We start from the raw sequence: 22,931 nt of genomic DNA, 5'->3' as shown, positions 1-22,931 counted from the left end.
GATGCCAGTTTGTCCCCTTTTTAATTGTACACAGAAGACACAGAGTTAGGACAAGGACATGTAAGGGTGACAAGTCCTGCCTGCTGGAAGTGCTGCTGGCTCGTGCGTCCCAGCCAAGTCTCGCGGGGGCAGGGGGCAAGGGCCAAGAGTCGGCGGCACTGAGGTGCACCAGGGTCTTTGTGCAGGGATCAGAATCAAAGGCCTGTCACTCGGAGCAGAGACAGCTATGGCTCAGCATTGGATCCAGTGGGCACCGAGGGAGGGGACCAGGCCCAACACCAGGACTGGGGCCTCAGCAGCTTCAGCGCTAACTCACCCCACGGCTGCCCGCTGCCTTCCGGTGTCTGTTACAAGTCCTTTGCTAGCCCTCCATGTGCCCTGGTTCAGGGGGCTCTAGTGGCAGTGAATGCAGGGGCGTGTTCTTTACCACCTGGGAAAACAGAAACTTGGCTCAAAACTGCCCGCCTATCAGCAGACTGAAGAATAAAACCACCATAGCCCAGCCAGTCCGCCAGGCTTTGGGGCAACTGTCAAAGATGAACACGTTTACGAACGACCACTCTACCTCGCCTGACCCCAGCCCCCACTTTTACCGTTTGTGTCCTGCTAGTGTTTCCGGATCAAGATGTCCCAGCTGTCTTTCCAGCGAAGGGCCTTGAGTTCACTGGGTGAGAGTGACTTGTCCCCGTAGGTCAGTGGGCGCAGGGTGTTGAACACGTGACAGGCACAGGAGTACCAGGCCACGACCAGGGCGCTGAAGAGGCTCCTCAGGAGCTGGGACCTGCAGGCACCAGCAGAGCATGGGCACGTGGGACGTGGGTCCTCCTCACCACGATGTGCACACAGCCCCTGCCTTTCCACCCTTCTCACCCCTGCCTGATGCACTGAATGTGACCCTCCCTGTGCATCTTCCAGAATCTCCCATCTGCACTTGGATGCCAGAGTAGTGTCCCTGTACCTAACATGATCATATTGCAGCCCTCCCGAGAGGCTCTGTAACTCCTGGCCCCCCAATATGCTGAGGCCACCCCCTTTGGTCCAGCTTCCAGAACTCACTCTGGTTTACAAAGCTTTCTGGTTCAGTTCTACTGCACACCATGCAACCTGGCCAATTCCACTGGCTGTCCCAGGGCCATAAGCACCCTTCCCCATCTCCCACAGCACCCCCTGCTCTCCCAGCCTCCCCAGCCAGCCACACCTTCCTCCCCTGTGCCTCCTCTGTGACCTTAAGCCCTTCCACGCCACACCCAAGTCAACACTGAGGACTCCCCTGGAGCCGGTGCCCCCCGAGAGGTGTGGCTGTGCAGGCCCTGTACCTGCACAGGTGGTCACTGACATGCTGCAAGACCACAGGGAGCAGGAGGATCTGGAAGGTGAGCGCGGGAAGGTAGTGGTAGAGGAAGAGCGTCTTCTCCATCATGAAGAAGGGGAGGTAGTTCACTGCCCAGCCGCCGGCACACAGAGCCCCAGCCAGCACCCAGCGCAGCCAGGAATCTGCGGGAGGAGGCCGCCCTGAGCCAGTGCTGCCGGCCAGGGCCTCCCTGCAAAGATATCGGCCAGTCCCACAAGCTGCTTTCAACATCCTTGAGGGACACTCACTCTCCATTTCCCCCACCTCCCGCCCCTTCCAGTGATGTAAGGACCTCCTGTGGCTTCCTGCAGGGTCCTCACCATCCAGAACCCCTGCACCGTACCAGCCTCCTGGGGGCCCCAACTCTGCCAGGATCAGCAGCAAGTGGGGCCGGAGCCGGACTGTGAGGGTCTGTATCTGTGCACCCGCCTCACCCACTGAGGCGGGCATCAGCAGGAAGAGTAGGCACGGTGCCACACTGCTCCCGAGGCCTTTGGGGCCCACCCTGCCCTGAGTCTTTATTCCTTTTGTCTCAAGATGGTCTGCAGTGGTTTCTGTTATATAAACCACCGCCACCCGAGTAACTTGGCACCCGCTGGCCCCTCTCTGCCATCCAGCCATTCCAGAGCGTGCAAGTGCTAAGGCTGTGCTCACATCCTGGGGTCACAGCAATCCCTGCCTGGTCCTTGCATTTCCCCAAAGAAGCCTCTAACAGTGTGGGAATGCAACGGCAACATTTTGTCTCTAGGGAGATAAAAATAGATTTAAGCTCCTTCCACGAGGAAACAAGGTCGCCTTAAGGCACAGGCTCCTGCTGAGTGAGGCTGGGCTGTCGCCCATCAAAAGCAAGCTGCACTAACCCTCAGGGATGTCGCAGATACTCCTTCGGCGTCTGAGCAGGTACCAGAAGAAGAGCAGGACGTAGACCACCATGGCGAGGCTGGCCGAAGCCCAGATCACAATGTTTCCAAGCAGGTGGATCTGAGCCTGTGAGGGCAGCGGGAGGCACCGTTGGCCACCGGCCACTCAGAGGGACAAACCCTCGATGACGCTCGCCTGCTTGCCAGCCTTCAGCCGAAACATGGGTGCAGGCTGGGCCTCCAGCCCACGGCTGATGGACGTGGCTATTCCCAATGAGACTCCCCCAGGAAAAGTGCTAAGGTCCTCGATTCTGTAAGTGGAAACACAACTGGGAGTAGCTGACATTCTTGCTTTAACAACAGCTGCTCGCAGACAGCTAACCCAGGGCCTAAGGACTCAGCTTCACAGCCAGTGATTGTGACCGTGTCTCCACTGCAGGCGATGGGGGTGGGGCAGAGAAAGGGGAGCGTTTTCAGTGTGAACTCATTTGGGGAGTATCTGTGGAGCGCCAAGTGCCAGCTCCAGGCCTGTTCGTTCTGCGAGTGAAGAGGGACAACGCAGATGTGACAAAGCTCTGATGAACTCAGCTGCTCACGCTCTGCACAAAATTAAAGAGGGATAATTTTAAAAACCACTTTTGTCAGGAAAGGGGGAACAGTGTGCTCCCCCAAAGCGGTAAAGCCCGGTTTCCCTCACCACGCAGATGTGTCAGGACCTTACTCCTCACATCTGACGGGAGTACTGGCCCCGTGCTGCCCCATCCATTAGGCAGGGCCTGGAGACAGCGAGGGCCAGGGTGGAGGCAGGGCTGCTCTTCACGCCAGGGGAGTCTCCAGCGAGCGCTCGACCTGCAGCCTGCACCAGCGCCCACTTACGCTGGTCCTGGGGTGCAGCCAGTAGGCAATGCTGGTGTCCAGGGTGACCCAGTCCAACGGCGAGGAGCTGTACTTGTGCTCCGAGTCATCACTCTTTGCCGTAAGCATCCTCCACTGCAAGAAGGCCAGAGGCTGAAGTCGAGTGGCCAGCTGGACATCGTCCTTGCTCAGGGGCCTGTCTGAGGGGCTGGGGTATCCAATTTCACATTCATCTGGATCATGTAGCCCAGGTGGCAGCTGAGCCCTAGTCCCCAGGCCCCCAACACCCTGACTGCGGGGTAAGGGATTGAACTTGGTGCTGAGGATGCTATTAGATTCAGGACCCCGAGATTCCGATCCTGACCTCTCTAGCGCTCCATCATGTTGACGCTGGTGCACTCTGACCTGACCTGGGGGGTTCCAAACATACTTTGGCCATGTGGCAACGCAACATCGCCTGGTTCCTGACTACTGTGCCCGCAAAGCCACAGGCCCGGGGCCAGCAGAGTGGTGCTGGCCACTAATGGCAGGGGAGAGGAACCCTCCCTGCCCAGCCACGTCCCAGTGTAAAGGCTGACAACGGGAAGGGAGGGGCTCTGCTGAGCACAGTGCTCTGTCTGGAGAGGAGCCAGCTTGCCCAGGCAGAGCCATGCTGCCCCGCCTCACCTGCAGCTCCAGGAACCTGGCCATGAAGCTTAGGTTTCTGCTGACGTCCATCTGCGCCGGTGAGTGCAGCTCCAGCTCCCTCTCCTTTTGCTCCTGGCCTAACAGAAAGAGGTGACCCAAAAGAACACAGGAGCGGAAAGTCAGGGGGCTCACAACAGAAGCTGTCAGCCTGGAGCAAAGCCAACTTCCCACTTTTCCAACCGACCCACATGACTCCCTTTGGCTTTCCCCACCACACGCGGGATGGCACCCATCAAATCCAGATCTTTTCACTGGGAAAGCTCAGCTTGCACTGCCTTCTGGTGGCGAGACCTCAGAGTGACAGCTTCGCTTGTTTCAGGCTCAGCTCAGCGGAGCATGGACAGCGTGTCTGGTCCCCCCAGAACCAAAGCCCGCGGGGGTGGCATCTCGGTATAGCAGCAGCAACGGCAAGCCCGTGGGCTGGACCGACTCACTTTTGCCATATCGATGTTCCTCCACATTCCACACCATGCTCTCGTGGTAGCCCCGGGACAGCTTCTCCCCAACGACCTCCAGCTGCTGGAACCCCCAGTCTGGGAGGTGTGCCCCGCTCAGCTGGCAAAACCAGGGGGAGACAGGGTATGACGTGGAGGCCCCAGGTCCCAGCTCGTCCCCAGCCCGGCCACCCGGTCACTTTGTCCACAGCCAGCGAGGGTGGCAGCCTCCCCTCTGCGGCCCTTGCTGCGTTCCAGATTCAGTTCTGAGCAGTTAAAGCCCTCCTGAGTGCAGGAAACATGGATGTAGGATCCACTAAACTGATTTTGTGAGCCCCCAGCCAAGACAGGCAAGCCCAACACGGTGCCCTTTTACCTTTAGGACGGCAGAGGTGTTCACGTGCACCAGGCGGACCTCGGACAAGATGGTCTTCCAAACCTCTGTGTCGGATTCTCGGTTTACAATGTCCTGTAAAAATAGGTCCTGTGGATGAGCCCCTTCTTTCCCCAATTTCCTTATGTATCAAGTGAGGACCAGTCATCAGACGACGCCGCTGCCCAGGTCTGAGATCAGGGGCTGAGCTCCGGGGAGCTGACAGGATGGCACCCCTGGCCTTGTGCCGGGACACCCACACAGCAAGGTGCTGGTGTGGCCGGGGGTGGGGGCACCACCCTGCCTTCTCTGACAAATGCACAGTCTGGACGAGGGTCAGAGGTGGTCCCCAAGAGGTGACTTCGGAGGGGGCCCCCCGTGGTGAGGGGGCTCTCACTAACACTGTGAGAGCACTTGGCCTTGTCCTATCTTAACTTCTCACAGCCCTGCGATGATGTGTGAGCACGTGTGGCTGTGGGCGAGAACCAGAGGACCCATGGGCTCGGTAGGAGCATGCAGGTGGCCTGGCCACAGGCACACCCTGCGTCAGCCATCCTCCCTCCTTGCTAAGTGAGCTGCAGTTCCTGAGATGTGGGGCTTGTGGGGCTGAAGGTGAGGAGGAGTGAGGAGAGGGAGGAAGGGGGAGAGGGAGGAGGAAGGGGGAGGGAAAAGGAGGGAAAGGAGGGGAAGGAGGGAGGGGGAGGGGAAGGAGAGGAGTGGGAAGAGGGAAAGGGTGGAAGAGGAGTCAGGGGAGGAGGAGGAGGAGGAATCAGCCACAGACCACAGGATGGCAGAAGGGCAGTGGGTGGGACACTCAGTAGAAGTCCCCTGGGAGAGCTCCCAGGGACCAGGCCTAGGAGCACAGTGCTCCGTCCCACGGGGACAGCCAAGGAGACAGGGGAGAACCAGAAGGGAGGCAGGCACGTGCAGCACAGAGAAGGTGCCCCCCACCCCCACACACAGTCCAACGGCAGCCTTGTGCCCTGGCTCTGCTGGGGGGCCGCTGAGCACACCGTGCCAGTCATACTGAGAGAACCTGAAGGGGGACAGGGAGGCTGGTGTGGGGTGGGCAGCTGCTGCGGCAGTCGGAGGCTGGAAGGATGGAAGGAGAGCCAGCCTCTCGTCAGGGACAGGCCCCAGCGTGTTAACGTGCTCACTGACGGGAGCTGTGGCTGTGCCCGTCCGTGAACTCACAGTGGCGCCCGGGCCCAGGAACAGCACTCTTTCCTCCTGCCGGCTCTCCCAGGACGCCGCGTGCAGGCCTGGAGAGGGACTCTGGGAGCAGCATGTGCCCCTGGACGCTCGAGGAAAGGCCCTCATAGGCCTGGCTGCCTCAGGGAAGTGCAACCCCAAGGAACCACCCTGGCTGGAGCCCCAAGCCGTCCCTGGGGAGACCCTGGGACCAGGGTGCTGGTTCACACCAGGCTTTACAAGAGGGGAAGTGGCCGGGGGCCCTGACCCTGTGGGTTCAGTGAATGAGCCACCAAGTCAGAGGGAACCTTCACCTGGCAGGCCACGAAGGCCATGGGAACACCAACCAGCCGTTCCACAAACTCATCCCTCCCAGATAGCTCTCTGCTCCCCACAAAAACATGGAGGACTTTTTTATGGGCTAAAAAATCACTAATTGCACATCTGAATGACAATTATTCTCAACAGTGGTTTTGAACATCTTCTGTGAGAAAGGATGTGTCCCTGATGGCCGGCATGACAGGCTTCCGGTGGGGACTCACCAGTCTCCAGAGGTTCTGGGAGGGCATGGAGATGTTGTAATCAACGTAGCAGGACACCTCCTGCGAGTGGGGGCTCAGGGGCGCTGCCACGTCGTGCCTGCAAAACCAAACAGTCTTGTGGACGGAGCTCCTCACTCAGTAGGCCTTGGGGGGAAAATCCACTTTTCAGAACTGGAGCCAGCTCAGCCTGACAGAGCACTTGGACCCAAGGGCGCCACCTGATGCCATGCTGATACACGAGACACTGAGACGGCAGTGGCTCCCTGGGAACCACACCTCAGGGAAGAGGACATGTGATGTGCTGTCCAAGAGACAGGAATCCACCACTAGGTGGGTGTCGCTGTTCCACCACAGAACAACAAACCAGGCCTCAGAGCAGGGTGCCCCCTGTCCTGGGAGCACGAGGACGCGCACCCAGCAGTCCCCTGACAGCTGGGCCTTGGAACCATCCGCAGTACTGGGAATGCCGTCGGGGGCAAGGTGCCCTCGGGGTCGGCGACCTCCAACGTCCACAAATACCCACCTCCCTCATTCACTCGGCTGTTACACTTTATCCTACTTTGCGCCAAGCGCTAGGGAGGAGCTGAAGACCCCATGGTGAGCAAAGACAGTCCTTATGGGCAGGGACCTTCACGCAGGGACAAGACAGTGCCGGGCTATGTGGCGCTACCAATAAAACCAAAGCACCCAGGAAAGGCTTTGAGGGGACATTTCAGCTGACGTGTGACTACAGCAAGTGAGTCAAGAACACTCCTGGCCCACGGGAGCTGCACTCGATCACTTTGGGACAGCAGGGTGGCCGGGGCCCTGGAGTCAAGGTCCCAGATCCCAAGGGGCCTGCAGCCCAGGAGAAGTAGGGACGTTATTCTGAGTAGAAATCACTGGAGAACTTTCGGCCAAGAAACGAGGCCGGGCCTGTAGACTGTGTGTGTTCCCAGGGTGCCGCTGTGGGGTGAGGGGCACAGAGGCACGAAGTCGGGGCACAGGGATCCCGCGTGGACTGGGCCATGGCGGGAGGGCAAGGAAGAAAGAGAGGAACTGGGGTGGTGGCTGGGCAACTGGCTCTTTCCAGGGAGAAGGAGGGCAGAGGCCAGGAGCCTGCTGGTGGCTTTCACAGGAAGTGGGGACTTGTGGCACAATCTGGGAGTTAGGAGGAGCCGTGAGATGACCCAAGAAGCTGGGTGGTGGCCCAGGAATGTCTATATGCAGAGATAGCTCAGGTCAGGTAAGGGTCAAGAACCCACACTGAAAGACCCTTCCTGACCCTAATTAGCCAGAATCGAAATCCTTCTTGAATTCACATACACGGTAAGGGATTCAACCTTATGGAAGCACCTGCACTTCCTTTTGTGTGAGCAGCACTCCCGTGCTCCCCCTTGTCTATCAAAGCTTCCCCCACTGGGCTTCCCACTGCAGGGTGGACCCCTCCATGGGAGCTCCCAGGCTACCCCGCTAAGGCTCCATCTCCGGCCTACTCGCCCTGTGCTGCCCTCACTGGGGGGCCCTCCAGACCCTGAGCACCCATCAATCGCAGGCCACAGTGCAGGTCCGCCCCAAGGCAGCAAGAACAGCCGTGGGGCCTGCAGCAGGGGGCGGGCTGTGCTCTGGACAGAGAACCCCAGGGGAGCACCCAAGCGAGGGAAGAGGGTGAGGGCAGGCACTCACGTGTTGAGGAAGCGGGTGGTCATGCCGTGCACCAGCTGCACCACGTCCCCGTGCCGCACGGGCCTCGGGGGGTTGTTCACCACTAGCTGGTGCCTGCGGAGACAGAGGCCGGCAGGCTGGCACGCGTGCCGCACAACATAACGACACCCGCATTCTCCCATCAGGGCCAATCTGGCCCACTCAACCGGTGCCTTATGCGAGATCAATTCACGTAAAAACAAAACACACACGTTTCCTAAACTCCTTTCTGAAACCCAAGGTCTCTTTCCAAGCTTCCGAAAGGGACTCCTGTGCGCCATCACCACATTATGGTTGCTGGGTGTCTACAGACGGCACAGTGACAAGCACAGCCGTGCCCCCCAGAAATCCTTCTAACACGTGGACTCTTTTGTCCACACAAGTGTACTGTGGGCCCCTCAGGGTGGTGCCAACATGGTCAAACAGCCAGAGACAGCCCGCCACCCTTGTGTTACTACAGGAAGTGGCAAACACGACAGACAAGACAGCGTGCTCATCAGCCATCCTGGCTGTACTGCGATGGACGCAGGAACCACGACGGGGAGGAGGGCGGCCAAGGCAGCCTCCCAGAGGAGGGGACCGTCAGGTTTTAAGGAGTCGGCTGGGCAGGACCGTTCCAGCCTGAGGGGCAGCAGAAACGCGGGGCAGTGGGAGCACTGTGAGCATGGGCCAGGTGCGGAGCGGGAAGGAGGCTGGGAGCTGCAGGCCACCACCAGGGGTCTGGATGACCCTGGAGGGGCAATGGAAGCTAGGAAGGGTTTCAGCCTTTCAGCAGGACCATGACCTGCCACAAGTGACATTTTAAAAGACCACGCAGGGCCGCAAAGCTGGAGTGGGAGGAGAGAGTTGGGGAGGCGGCAGGTGGTAGAGACGGAGGCCAGGATGGCTCGAGATCTCCTCTGCAGGTGGAGTCCAGAGACCAGGGAGTCTTCTGTCTGAGGCCTCAGCAAGGGGATGCCTGGGGACGGGGGGAAGCACAGGGAGTGCTGGCAGAGGAGAGTTTGTCTGGGATGTGCCTGGGGAGTACCCAGGGGAGATACTGGGTGGGCAGTTCACTGAGGAAGCATCCAACCCCTTGACCATGGGCTCATCAGCGCAGAGCTGCTCTCGAAGCTTCCAGGGAGGAAGCGTACAGGGAGAGGGGGCCACGAGGTGAGCCCCACTCTGGAGACCCAGGACCTGCACGCACCTCCCGGGATCCTTCACGATCCACCAGTTGTTGACGTCTTTGAAGGGGTAACAGGTCACCTGCTGCTGGTGCGAGCTGCCTCGGCCGTTCTCGTATCTGTGTGAAGGAATCAACACAACACTGCGTCTGGTGTGCGCGGCAATTAGCCTTTCTCTTGAGGTTCCTGCAAATACCACCCGGCAAAGTGTCCGGGTCAAAACAGGGATGGGCACAAAGTGTGGGTCTAGGAAGGACTGGACAACGGGAACCTAAGCAGCGCTCCAGGCAGGACAACGTGCTCAGCATGCGAGTCACAGAGTGGATGAGTGACAGCCCGGGCCCTCTGCTCCCTCAAGATGCTCTATTTCATACACAGAAATGACAAGATTCATTGGTAATCAGAATCTGAGAGCTCAGTGTCTGTCTCAGAAATTTACAAAGAAAACTGGTAACAACAAAAATACAAAAAAAAAAAAGCAAACGTGTTATGATCTTCTATTTACAACGGTCACTTTCCTTACATCATGGGGTAGGTGCTCTGGTGGGAATGAAGCCAGCAGGGCACAGGTTTGCCAAAGACATTCTTCAGAGTGACCTGGGAACCGTAGGCCACCTCCAGGGGCTGACCCTGCGTGATCCGGGCTAGTCCTCCCTAAGACAAAAGCAAAAGGTGGCAAGTGAGAGCCTCTCCAACAGGCACACCTCCATGGGGGGGGAATTGGGGTGGTGGCAGTCATTATTATGTCACATTATGACAATGCAGGACCTACTCTGTTCAGGTTACATTACTATAATCATAACACAGCTGCTGTGGACTGGATGCTGCCTCCAGGGCCAGGCATCCTCCACCCTTCCACACACACCCTCAGTTGCTTGGGCATCTTTGGAGAAAGAGCAACCCTGTAAAGAAGAGACTCTCAAATAACTCTTTTTTTAAAAATGGGGCACCTGGGTGACTCAGTCGGTTAAGTGTCCAACTCTTGGTTTCGGCTCAGGTCATGGTCTCAGGGTGGCAGGATTAAGCCCCATACCACAGTGGGCTCCACACTCAGCAGGCAGCCTGCTGGAGACTCACTCTCTCTCTCTGCCCTCCCCCCTGATCATCCATGTGAGCACATTCTCCTAAATAAATAAATCTTTAAGAAAAAAAAAAAAAAGGTGAGGAAACTAGCATTGGGATGAGCTAAGAAATTTGCCCAACATGGACACCTGGCTGTCAGCAGAGCCAGGACTCAGGAGCACGTCCATCTGCTCTCCTGTCCTCACCACCCCAATCGGTACGTTTCACTATCTCTGCAAGAGTCAGTAGGAGCGAACGCCAGAGTCTGGCTTGTCCTGTGAAGCATGTGCACCTGTCCCGAGGCTGCAGGACTTCATGATGTCCAGAGGCAGGTCACACTGAAGAGCTGACCCCCTCGTCTATTTCCATACCATCAGCACACACAGCATTAGCTTAGAAAAATACTACAGTGGCTTCTTCACATCTTGATTTGGTTTTCCTGCGAACCCTTGATGATGTTTACATAAGAAAAATCTGAGTCTAGGGGCACCTGGGTGGCTTAGTCAATTATGCACCTGCCTTCAGCTCAGGGCATGATCCTGGGGTTCCAGATCGAGCCCCATGTCGGGCTTCCCGCTCAGCGGGAGTCTGCTTCTCCCTCTGCCCCTCCCCGTGCTTGTGCACGTTCTCTCAAATAAATAAAATCTTAAAAAATAAAAAAACTCCGAATCTACTCTTGTCCCTTCTCTGAGGTGGCCATGGCACCCCGTCTTACCTCCAGACTGGCCTGGAAAGCACTGGACATGATTTGATCGTGGGGCCCAGAGCGGTAGACCAGGATCAAGTGGACGTAGAAAAACAGCAAGTACATGAGGGTGGGGATGACAAGCAGAGCGGCGGCTCGAGCAAGCAGGTGACAGAGCACACAGACCTGCTGGGAGCCAGAGGGCAGGTCACACCTTCACACATGTGAAGGTGTACCCACTTCACATAGGATCTCAGGGAGTCAGCAGCAGAGCTCTGGGCTCCTCGAAGCCGCTGGTGGGAGGCTCATGAAGGCCCGTCTTCTTGGGAAGCCTTTCTCCCCAGATGCTCCCATCACACTGACCCTCACCCACCCGGGGATGGCTACATGTCCCGCCTGACTGCTACACCCACGTTTGACAGAGTCTGGTCTCCAATCAGGTGCCAGGCATGGACACTGGCAACTGCGAGCACGAGCAGGTATGTGAAAATACCCATGTACTTGACGCTGAAAAGACATGTGAGAAAAAACGTGAAAATAAGGCAGAGAACGAGGAGGATGCCAGGGCTGCCTCCGACCCACAGACCAGACTCACCCCACCGCACAGGAGCAGGCCACTCCTGTCAGCATCAGCCAAAACCACCAGCTCAAGGAGAAGGGCCTGGGGTCAAAGCAGAAGAGCAAAGCTGGGGACAGTTCGTGAAATATCGGGAGAAATATCACGCAAGAAGGCACATTTCTCAGATCTCTCGGGGTCAGCTGGCTGTCCCGACAGTTGGGACAAGAAAAATGAACCCTCGTCTCCTAAATATTAGTCCTAGCAGAATTTTTCTTTTTGGCCAGAACATTTTCCCGGTTAGTTTAATTTATACAAAAGTAAGAATGTATTTATGACATCAGGAGCCAAGGACGAGAGACAGTCTGCAAGTAGCTCCCTGAAATGAAAAGCCCTCAGACCTTCTCAGGTCGACAGGCCACTCAGACGCTTCTTTCTCATTAACTACGAAGGACAGGTCCCACTGTGCATACCTGTGTTTTTGGGAGTTGGAGAACTTCAGGTAGGATAGCACAGCCAGTAGATTAAAAAATATTAACACTGACTCCAAAAGCATGAGCCTTGACTGCGTGATGAGAGCGTTCTCTGTTGGAAAGAGGGCATGCGCGTCAGCTGTCAGGCCACAGGGGCAAATGCAGAAGATGGAAGCACCCATGGAGAGGACACACTCTAAAGTCACAGAATGTGGCCATGGGAAGTTCAGGGTTGGGTGGCTGGAAGGGGATGGGCTCTAGAACCAGGAAGGCAAGTTCTCAAGGGTGAATCATGCCTAGTGAGGCCTGTGTGATGCTGGGCAAGTCACTGAACCTTTCTCATTTGCAGAAAGAATACCAACTTTGTGGGGCTGCCCTGGGTGTAAAGACATTACCCCAGCTCAGGGACTCAGTGAGAGGAGCCACTTGACACACCCTCATTCTGCTTTCTAGCCTAACTTCCCATCCAACTTGGTTTCATTTGCTCATAAGCCTGGGCCAGACTCGGCAGGAGGTGGAGGGAGATGCTGGCGGAGCACCTAGTAGCAGTTTGGGCAGCCCTGATTTATACGGCCGCACGTGTGTGACCACACAGTTCCACCATCCCACACCCAGGGAGTAGGGTGACTCCCAGAGTCAAATCTGGACACTCTGGACACACTCCCTTCCATCCTGTGAGTAGGAGACCCTGCCGGGCCACACAGACAAAGCCCACAGGCTCTCTGGGACACACGCTGAAACATAACCAAGGCCAGTGCTGGGTTCTTCCCTGTGTGACACCAAAGCAGGCAGAGGTCTCACCGATAAGCATCAGCAGAGCAGCCCCCATGGCAGCGCAGTGAGAAAAACCGAGCTCCAACAGGATCTGGTAGGCCATGGGGATTGAGAACGCCCCAGTGAGGGCTGGCAGCAGGCGCAAAGACCACACGGGCACGTTGCTGCTGTATTCTGGAAAGGCAACCACAGCAGAGCTGAGCGTACAATGCACCACCCCCTTCCTATGCTGCAGGTGTGTTTTCAAACACAGTGTCATGTTCACGGACCCTGTAATGCAAGCTGGCAAAACTAGGGACCACATCAGGAACACAGTGGGCAAGCTGCAAATAAAAGCTTTGAAATTACCTAAGTGTAGTCAATACCCAGCTCTCGTTAAGCACAGAAACTATGCCTAATAAGTCTGAAATTAGTGCTTTCCTTGTTTACAAATGGACTCCACCTTTCCCCCCAAAACACTGAGCAACGTACAAAATTTACGTGTACAAAAGATAACTGCAACCAGATGCCACGTAGAGTGTGCTATGTGTTCCGAAAACTAAGAATAAAATACATGCTAGGATTAAACACTAAGGTGTTTATCACACCTTTCTTTTGAAAGGTCTTCCACTTGTACCAAATCTATCATACCCTGGACAGATTAAGAAATCACAGCTGTAAATCCCCAGGAAAGCCACTACCTCTCCATTCTAATACGTGCAAAGCAATAAGGGATGTGAAAATGACTTTTTACCTGCTCCGATCCTGTTCCACAAAAAGTTACCATCGAATCCTCCTAAATAACCTGAAACAGAAGATCAGTCAGCAACTATCCCACTCAGCAAATAGTTGGGGAATGCCAAACCATGGCAGCAACAGGGGAAACAATGATAAATAATTAGATGTGGCTTCTACCGTCAAGAAATTTCACTTATGAGTTGTATTTTATTATTTTAAAATAAATTGCCACAATTTTACTTATTTATTTATTTAGGTATTATAAATAGGCTTTACTTTATTTTTAAGTAATCTTCATGCCAGCATGGAACTTGAACTCACAACCCCAAGATCAAGAGTCGCGCATTCCACTGATTGAGCCAGCCTGGGCACCCCTCACTTATACGTTTTAAAGGGCTACTTCTCTTACTAGTGAATCCTACCTCCTAAGGCCAGCAGCATGTGGCCAAACGGTGGTCCACTGCCATCCAAAAAGAAGATCCGCTTCATGTAAAAAGAGATGTACTGCCCATAATATACTTCATCAAAACTGAAAAGCAAACCCACATGATATTCAACTAGAAATCTTCACCAAACAACGGTCAAAGGGTAAATGTGTCCCTGTTTCCAATGTTAGAGAGCGCTCAGCAAAGGTCAGAACTTTTGCCACAACTGCACTGTATCCCCAAATACTAAGATATGTGCACAGCATCATCCACCCTCAAGGACAGGAGACCAGCTACACACTCAGGTTGTCTGCCCAACACAGACTCTATTTACCCTCCCTAGTTTTATTCAGGGATGCGCTAGCAGGCAGCCTCCTGAAAGGCCTCACAGACCCAAGGCTATGTCTGTGGCTGAGGGTCAGAATCACACTTGGTCACCAAAGGAAACAGGTGCATGTGTGAAAGGGAGTCACCCAGAAACCAACCGCAACAAATGTTTTCAGACATTTAATGGTACTGTCCATACAGCTGTCAATTTCTTAGGCGTGATAACTTCAATACAGTTTTTAACAGTTCTCATGTTAGAAATATGCCAAATTACTTAAACATATTGCTTATGACTTGCCTCAAAAAAAAATCCACTGAAGCTGAGTGATGAATGCACTGGTTGGGGGGAGGGTGTCATTAAACTATTCTCCCTACTTTTGTGTGTATTTAATATTTTCCGTGATGTAAAGTTAAACAAACAAAAAGGATGCACGTTAGCCACAAAGGGAATGGCCCCGTAGTCCTGCCAGCAGTCATCGCTCCTTGGAACAAAGAAGACACTCGAAGGTCAACGGTGACTCACTTCCACATCTATCAATCTTCCACCCTCCACCTTTGATTTTAGATGGTTACCTAAGACTGCTGCACCTGTTTCATGGGCCAGATCTCACCTGCTAGAGAGCTACAGGGCAGGACGGGATAGGTGGACTCAGCAGGGGGACAACCCGGCCTCTCCTCTGCCAAAAACACCCATCACTGAGAAGCCTAGAAGTCTGCTTTCCCACTTCTGCTGTTCAGTAGGGCCTTTGTCACCAATGCACCAACAAATTTACAATTCTTTCCGATTCGCCCTGAAGGGGGTTGTCTGGCTTACACCACAGCCCTCGGATAGGCGAGCTGCCACAGGCGGCTCAGTAATCCCACTGCAGTCAGAGCCACAACATTCAAGTTGATGTCAGCTGTCACCACCACAGGGCGCTTCAAAAATCCCAACATCCCGTAGGGAAGCAGGTCCCGGAGGATGCCCTGGAAAAGAAGGGAAGAGGCGGCATCAATAAATAAGCAGCAGCCTCGAGGGCTCACCGATGCAAGGAAAAGCCTTTGCAATTCCCACGGCTCTCAGGTGCATCACGAAGAACCGCGCGTTCTGTGGGGTCGCTCAAAGCCAGGACACGGGCAGCCAAGCCAGGTGGGAATCCGGGGACGCCCGGACTGAATATCCACCCGCTCAACAAGTCACGGCGCCAGCACCAGAGCCCAGCCCCAGCGGCGCTCCCCGAAGCCCTTCGGGGCCCCGGACGGCCCCCCCGGCCGGCCCGGCCCCTCCCCGCCGCAGCCCACGCCCCAGGCGCCCCTCGCTCTCCGAGCGTGCGTGTGCACCCGGCGCCCCGCTTCCGCGCCGACGCGTCCGCTGCCTCCGAGCCGGCGGGCCCCGAGGCTGCCGCCACACTGGGCGCCCGCGTCCGGCTCCCGGCGACCCCCTCTCCCGGGCCGCGCCTGCCCTCGGGCCCGCCCCCGCCGGGCAGGACGCCGGCACCACCCCAAGCCGCGCTCGCACGTCCCTGGCGCCCCAGACGTACTCTCGTTTCGAGTTCCCGCAATGCTGCTCCCCGCGTCCGGCTCCGCCTCGCATCCGCGGGGGAGGAGGGCGCCGACCGTTAGCGGCTCTCGCCGCTCGGCACTCCGCGCCGCCCACGGGCCGCCTGCTCGACGCTCGACTCGCCGTGCCTGCGGAGCCCTACGCAGCTGCGGCGCGCCTGCGCCCTGGGCCGGAGCGGAGCGGAGCGCAGCGCCTGCGCCCTGGGCCGGAAGGGCTCCCGGGTCCCGGGTCCCGGGCGGCGCGGAGGCGCGCTCTTAGTACGTCGTTACCGGCCCAGGTGTTCCAGGAGCCCGCTGCCCCTTTTAAAAACAACACAGCGGGGGCATCCCTGGGTGGCTCAGCGGTTTGGCGTCTGCCTTCAGCCCAGGGCGTGATCCAGGAGTCCCGGGATCGAGTCGCGAATCGGGCTCCCCGCAGGGAGCTTGCTTCTGCCTCTGTCTCTCATGAATAAATAATTTTAAAAAAATAAAATAAAAACAAGACAGTGGGGCCTTAGCCGTGGGCCTCTAGGTGTGTGAGCACCTCGCGTGCAGGTGTCTGCCCGGGGCCCGGGGGGTGCGCATGTGCTCGGGAGGGCGGGCAGTCGGGACCGCCGCGGCTCTCTGTCCCCTCCCCGGGCCCCGCCCCCCGCGGGCCCCGCCGCCCCGCCCAGGCTCCCGCGGGCCCAGCATCCCCGCACCCCAGCCGCCGCGCGGAGCCTGCCCTGCAGGGGACTCGGTGCCTTTGGCCAGAGGAACGCGGGACCAGACGGTTAGCCGACGGGACCACCCTTGTCCCCAGGCTCTCTTCCCGATCCTTTCGTGTTGTGTGTGTTCATCTCACGGACAGAACTGGTACCGCTGGGTTAAGAGCTAGAATTACGGTTCTTCACTTTGCAAGACTTTTTCCCCCACTTGTGCCGGTCAACCCGGCGTTAGAGAACACGGGTTAAGAATGTAGGGTTACTTGTGTCTTACTCATGCTTCCCTGGGCCCTGGGAGGAGAGGTGCTGGCTCCTGGTGAGTTCTCCTGGTGAAGGTCGGGAACCAACCATCCCTAGGGGCTCGCTGTGGCCCCTGCCCCTGCCCAGGACCCAATAATGCCAGAGAGGCGCAGAAGGAATCTGCACAGAGGCTTTCCTTATGGAAAGTGTTATACGTGGGGTTGTTTCCTAACATTCTTAACTGGTGCCGGTGACCTCTTTGAATCCACACTACCCCAGAGGTAGGTTACTGCTAATTTGACGTTTTACAGTTGAAATTGTGACTCCAAGGGGTGAAGTGCCCTTCCCAGTCATGCAGCTGTAGGGCGTGGGGGTGGGGTGGGGATGCAGAACCGAGGATCATCTGCTGGGACTCAAATCCAGGCTCCCCATCCCTCACTCTCCCATGCCTGGACAGCTCATCTTTCCTACCCCAAAGGGCAGCATGATCCTCTCCCCTTCTCAGCAAAGGGGTCACTATGAAGTGGCAACAGGACATGAGAGGAGGGATGCCTGGCTGGCTCAGTTAGTGTAGAACATGTTAACTCTTGATCTTGGGGCCATAAGCTTGCTTAAAAATTAAAAATAAATAAAAATCATGACAAATCAAGTGCTTTCTCCTCTGACCTGCCCACTTCTCAAGGGAAGTAGGGGGAGGGCAGAGGGCAGGCAGATGTCCTGCACACCTTAATATCACCCACCAGGAGGGAAGGAGGGGCCTTGCTAATGCTTATCCATTTGGAAGATGCACCCTATCTGTGGGTTTCAATCCTTTCTCTCCTTCCCACCTTGCTTTAAACCATTTCGGCCGTCACTCCCAATTTCCACATACGCTGTCCGAACATAAGAACTCTTCCATCTCTCCATCTCTCTCATCAAATGACAACAGAAAATCGAGGGACACACAGCCTGAGAAAGCATGTTCAGCTCTAGGGCGTTTTCTTTTTTTTTTTCTTTTTTTTTTTTATTTAAATAAGGAGAATTCTTTCATATGGAAAGAGCTAGTACAATCACATATTTGAAAGGAGAAACAATAGGTACTGATCCGGAGGGAAGGGCAAAGGGTGAGTGTGCCACCATGGCCTGCTGAATCCATGATTCCATTTCCCATTCAAGGGAAAAGCTTCCCCAAAAATATATAAACAAGCTACACTTTACACCTTTAGCCATCGTCTGCCCTTTCAAATATCTGGTCTACATGAAAAGACAAAGAGGAAAGGCCAAAATAAAAACAAAAGGGAACAAAAACAAAAAAACCCTCAAGAACAACAAAAAACCCAAACCCTTTTTACTATGCAAGGCATGAGGTCAAAAGCTTACAGTATCCCCTTTAAACAATGGAAGAAAGTCATCCACGGAACCTTTATAGAAATTTCCACCCTGAGGCTTTGTAGCATGCTGAAGACAGGGTCCCAAGGACACTGCCACCCAGCCAAGGTGGGAAATGGTGAACAGCAAGGTGAGATGCACCTGGAAGATCACTAGCCCAGTATGCACTGGTGGTCCCCAGAGGGCATGGCTGGGGGACAGTGTCTGACCCCAACAATGAGACACCCTGTCCCAGGTGATCTCTTAGATCCATCTCACATTTTCAAGCAGGAAGGGCTGGCTTTCTAGAAGTCTGCATTTCCCATTCAGCACAGAGCATGACAAAGCACAAACACTCTAGTGTTCTCGGTTGTCAAAGGCCATTTCCAACAGACCCAGGCTTGCTCTGCAAGAAGTGAAAAGGGACAAATACAGGTTTGGGAGGCAACATGCAGCTACTTGGTGGAGGGGAACCGAACAGCAGGGAGGGGCTTTACCAGGTGGCCACATTGTCTCAGCAGGCCATTTCTGAACACGGCCATGCACCTGTGTGCACACCCTCAGCCTCCTGGGCCCTGAGCACCAGTCACAAACCTCATCACCCATCCCAAGGGCAGATCCAGAAGACAGGAGGGCGAGGGCATAGCTGGAGAGACCCAAAGTCAATATTTAACAAGATTCCCCAATATTCCCTAGAAGTGGCTGGCATGGCCACAGCTTTGGAACTCAATCAACTGATTTCTGAATGTGTAAGTCATTCTCTGTCTTCCCTCATAAGGAACCCAGAACCAGAAGTGAATGAATTCTGAGTTTGAAAATAGTAATAATGTGGATTAAAAAGGGGGAAGCAATAGTAAAGAAAACCAGACCAAATATAACTGGCAGAGAAGTTTCCAGGGGGTGTACTCGACCCCACTCTGGGATTTTCACCCCACTGAGTAGGTGACACTGGACAGACACTACTGCAGGGTTACTGGTTGCTGCGCAACGGGCTGTACCACCAATGGCCAGGGCCAAACTGCCAGCATCAGGAGGGAGACAAAGGGACAGCAAGGGGGCTCTGACACTACCCACCTCTCCCTGCCATCAGTCTCAGCAGCAGCAGAAAGGTAAATGTCATCTTTACCTGCTCCCACCAATGGCCCCGTGGCATCTTGGCAGAGGCCTCTGCAGGGAGGTGTGCTCTGAGGATGGGGGTTTGAAACCACAAGAAGACCCTAAGCTCTATTACCTTGAGCTTGGTTCTAAAACCACATGAAAAGAAGAGATATTGCACCTTAAAACCTCTCTGTACTACAAACTGCATTTCATCAGACCGAAGAAGGGACGGGGGGTGGGGGTGGGGGTGGGTGGACAGGCCCTCTGCCCCAAGCCCAATTTAAAACCTGTATCTTAGTGGGAAAGACACTGCAGCTCGGGCACACAGAGGTGGTGAATGCACTGAACTTCACATGCAATTTCCTGGCCTTTCCTGCACAGAATAATTCAGACATTATATATAAATAGAGCAGTGAAACATTTACTTTTTTCACCTAGACCTACAACATCAATACATATAAATAAATTCTAGTGTTTTTTGTTTTTATTGGGGAGGGGGAGGAGAAAATACAGGGGTGGACAAAAGGGCTGGCGAACAGGTGACCTTTTGTTTTTATTTTTTCTCAAAACAGGAAGTACTGACACACTGACGGCTGGTTCACCTGAAGGGTACACCTTGAGTTTGTCACAGCATCCTGGGCTGTTCTGTTGAATTTCAAAATGAGAAAACCTCTGTTCCTTTTTGATGTACAATGTGCACCAAAATTAGGTGTGTGAGCCCGGCCATGTTTATGAACATACAGGTGGTGGTGAATGTGTGTGGCTCCCGCAGGGGGAGCCGGGCAAAAGAGGCAGGTGGCAGCAGAGGGGAGCGCCAGCCAGGGCAGGTGGTCACAGGGACAGCAGTCACACACTTGCAGGGGAGAGAAAGAGCAGATGAGCACACAGGGCAGGTGAGCGCAGGCAACTCAAGGGAGCAGCCCTTGGTAAAAGGACCTCAGAATAAAGCTTCAGGCCTGAAGATGACCAGCTAGTAAGAAGCAGGGTCTGAGGGTGGAGGTAGGAAAAGGGACACAGAAAGCTGCAGATGAAGCACTAGAGCAACTTTCAAGAAAACTGGGCCTCTCCGGATGACACCCCACCCTCCCCACAGACGTTGGCACTCTGGCTGGCAGGGTGTGCCCCGTTTCCTTCAAGCAGGGAAGAACGACAGAAGGTTATGGGTGCCACACCGTCCCTAAGGCGCTTCTCTCCACCCAGCTTGTACGCTAGACACAGAGCTCAAAACCACAGGACGTGACACCCCTGTAGGGGCCCTGAGGCTGGACTGTGCAGGGCTCGTCCCCACTCACCTACTGCTTGTCCTCTGAGCCTGGTCCTCCTTGGAGCCATCGCTGGTGGCAGGCAGCACCTAGTTTAAGGACTGGCTGGCTGGTTAGTTACTCTGAAGTCCATGTACACACCCTGCAGGTTTCCCTTCCCCTATCCTTGGAATGACAACATCAGGGACGATTTCCTTCTGGGTCTTTTTTTAAAAATAAACAACAAAAACCCAGTATCAAATGGCTCACACAAACATTTTGCTAGCGGCCACTGCAGAACGACGGTCAGACCTGCGACCCCCGCCCCCTGCAGATCCCGCCCCGGCCGTCTGGGAAGATGGGCACCCAGCGCCCAGCTCAGGCCCCTCTGTCCCAACCACCTGGGTCTGCCAGTGGGAGAAAAGAAAAGGAGAAAAAGGAAGCCCTGGTGGCAGCCTTCCAGGCCGCATACCTCAGCTACAGACCCCAGCAGACAGCCGTCCTCGCACCCCTGTCCCCAAGGGAAGGGGCCTCACAGGTTCCAGGGACGAGCTGCATGAAAGGTGGCAGGACAGAGGAATCCAGACAAGAAGGAGACAGCCTCAGGAAGAAAAGAGGAGGGTATGTCACAGAAGGCTTCAAGGAAGGGCGTGCGGGTCACACAGCAGCCCCCTGGGTGTCAGAGCCCCCGACACGGAGGCGGTCAGCTCGCACTGTCCGGGCCGCACTGGCAAACACCAGTGATTCTGTATCTCCACGATTCACCTTAGGTGCCCCGTGGTCAGCATGTCCACTGGCATTAGAAGAGTCCAGGACAGAAATTGTGTGTCATTCTTACGCTAAAAACGCCATCAGCTTCACTGGGCTGCCCCTAAACTCCAGCGGTTATCAGGCCAGGGGCTGGAACCCACCGTGACACTGACCTTACTTCCCTCTCAGTCACTCTCCCAAGCAAGGAGCTGCCCACTGGCAAGCCCTCCACGTTTCTTGCGAGCACCCGCACCGGCTGACCCACTAAGAGCGCACGGGGGGACACCTGCCTCAGAGTCTGTTCAGGAATCACAGTGACAGACCAGCGGACCAGGCAGGGGACAGGTGGAAATGTGGTCCTGGGACAGAGGAAGGAAGGGGGTGAGGGAGGGGGGTGGCGAAGAAGTATAAAAGTTCAGCTATGCACACATAGCTTCGGTTTTTGTTTTCTTTTCCTTTCTCCTTTGTAAAAACTTTAGCTGCTTTTTAAAACAAAAAGCCTCAAACTAAAATGGCCCTGCTGCCAAACCACTGTGCCTGGGGCCAGGAGGGAAGGGAAAGGAAAGGAAGGGGAGGGGACGGGGGAGGAGAGGGGAGGGAAGGGGAGGGAAGCCAGAAAGCACCCTGGCGGTGGGGTGGGTGGGGCGGGGTTTTCTGGCCTGCACAAAGGCTTGAGTCACTCCACGGTCACGGTCACGGTCACGGTGGAAAGGAGGCGGGGACAACGTGGGGACAGGGTCAGTTTGCTTGCTTGTTTGCTTCATATTAAAGCGAGCAGGTCAATGCCACATATCCACGGGGGCAAGCTGGTCAGACAATGGAGCTTTCAGGAGTGGACAAGGGAAGGAAGGTCTCTCAGTCCGGGCCAGGTGGTTGGACGGTGGATCTCCAAGATGTCCATGTCTGGCTGCGTCAGAGGTCAGGGCCGAGCGGCAGCCCTGCGCTCAGGGGGGCGAGGCGTGGCCCAGCACCTTCAGGCCTTGCTCTCTTCCACCTTGACCGCCCGAGGCTTGATTGCTCCGGTTCGCTTCATCTGGGAGGTGGCGGAGGGGGCTTCCTGCAGCTTCACGGCTCCCAGGCTGGCTTTTTCATCCACTCGTTGTTTGGCCTTTGGACAGATGAATGGGGACAGTTACCCTTATGCCGAAATGTCCATCTGGACACACAGCTCTCACCACCCACACCTGCTCATGAGTCACAGAGAAAAGCTACCCCAAGAAGCCCATCCTTTGGTGGAAGGAGCAAACCAAAGAACTCCCTCCCCTAGGAAGGACACTGGCGTGAGCTACTCTCTCCCCTCCCATGGGTGCTGAGGGCAGTGGTTCAGAGAGGCAGGAAGATGCCGGGTCCTCTGGGAAGCATTCTGTGATGCCCATGGGTTTCTGCGGGAGCAGCACGTCCAAGGCTGACCAGAAGGACCTTCTCAAATCAGTGCACCCCTTGGCCCAATGGGAAAAAGCCCTGGAGCAGCCCCAACACCCCACAAGTCAGAACTCCTGAATGTTTGCCGAGGGGCACGGGACCACTGGCTGGGCTTGGTCCATCCCTCATCTTCAACGCCCACTCCCCCTTCTGACTCCCACTCTCCAGAAACCTTTCCCCAGGACCCTAGTGTGGCCTCGAGATCTCCAGTCAGGGTCCCATTAACCTGCAGCTCTGCACAGGGGATGTGTCACAGAGTGGCTGGGCTCAACTATGCCCCTGACCAGGGTGTGAACTCTGCAAGGAAGCTTTAGCAGCTCGGTCCAAGCAATTCAGGGAACAACCCTCCAGGGAACCAAGTTAGGAGGAGTGTAAGGAGTGATCAAACTTCCGCCTCCACCAGCCAGGAATGCGGTTTTATTAAAAAGCCATGCCTGACATGTGTGAGCT

General features: G+C 55.6%; 2 protein-coding genes across 15 annotated transcripts in view; both read right to left on the bottom strand.

Annotated features, from left to right (window-relative positions):
* Positions 1-2: 2 nt before the first annotated feature.
* POMT1 (protein O-mannosyltransferase 1) lies at positions 3-16,286 on the bottom strand. Of its 5 annotated transcripts, none has more exons than XM_041725644.1 (21): positions 15,682-16,284; positions 14,976-15,127; positions 13,832-13,938; positions 13,426-13,476; positions 12,720-12,866; positions 11,919-12,030; positions 11,485-11,550; positions 11,303-11,396; positions 10,920-11,078; positions 9,666-9,796; positions 9,166-9,261; positions 7,959-8,051; positions 6,294-6,390; positions 4,564-4,656; positions 4,188-4,308; positions 3,733-3,830; positions 3,088-3,201; positions 2,212-2,338; positions 1,317-1,494; positions 594-781; positions 3-430 (listed from the first exon to the last, which is right to left on the bottom strand). In XM_041725644.1, exons 2-20 carry the CDS (start codon positions 15,095-15,097, stop codon positions 607-609), a joined length of 2,181 nt encoding a protein of 726 aa, XP_041581578.1. In that variant the 5' UTR covers positions 15,098-15,127; positions 15,682-16,284; the 3' UTR covers positions 3-430; positions 594-606. The 5 variants fall into 5 exon arrangements, 4 of the variants coding, with proteins under 4 accessions (XP_041581578.1, XP_041581581.1, XP_041581579.1 ...); XM_041725647.1 differs by having other exon boundaries at positions 10,920-11,075; positions 15,682-16,283; XM_041725645.1 differs by lacking the exon at positions 15,682-16,284 and adding an exon at positions 15,482-15,655.
* Positions 16,287-17,586: 1,300 nt separating this feature from the next.
* Positions 17,587-22,931, bottom strand: part of PRRC2B (proline rich coiled-coil 2B) — a 92,888-nt gene continuing 87,543 nt past the window's right edge. For all 10 annotated transcript variants that reach the window (XM_041727194.1, XM_041727192.1, XM_041727188.1 and 7 more), the window contains one exon: positions 17,587-22,167. In XM_041727194.1, the coding sequence (XP_041583128.1) occupies positions 22,125-22,167 (43 nt within the window). In that variant the 3' untranslated portion in view covers positions 17,587-22,124. The remainder of the gene's footprint in view (positions 22,168-22,931) is intronic.

This window comes from Vulpes lagopus, chromosome 12 (genome assembly GCF_018345385.1).
Source record: "Vulpes lagopus strain Blue_001 chromosome 12, ASM1834538v1, whole genome shotgun sequence".
Classification (NCBI taxonomy): domain Eukaryota; kingdom Metazoa; phylum Chordata; class Mammalia; order Carnivora; family Canidae; genus Vulpes; species Vulpes lagopus.
Note: the sequence above shows the minus strand (reverse complement) of the source record. Positions and strands in the feature narration are given on the sequence as shown.

Excerpts from the sequence above, each read along its gene's own strand:
- POMT1 (XM_041725644.1), bottom strand. The coding sequence starts at position 15,097 with ATGTTGGGATTTTTGAAGCGCCCTGTGGTGGTGACAGCTGACATCAAC. Across the intron at positions 13,939-14,975 it reads GCCTATCCGAGGGCTGTGGT|TTTTGATGAAGTATATTATG; the intron begins GTAAGCCAGACA and ends TTTGCTTTTCAG. Across the intron at positions 12,867-13,425 it reads GTGGAACAGGATCGGAGCAG|AATACAGCAGCAACGTGCCC; the intron begins GTAAAAAGTCAT and ends TTGCCTTTCCAG.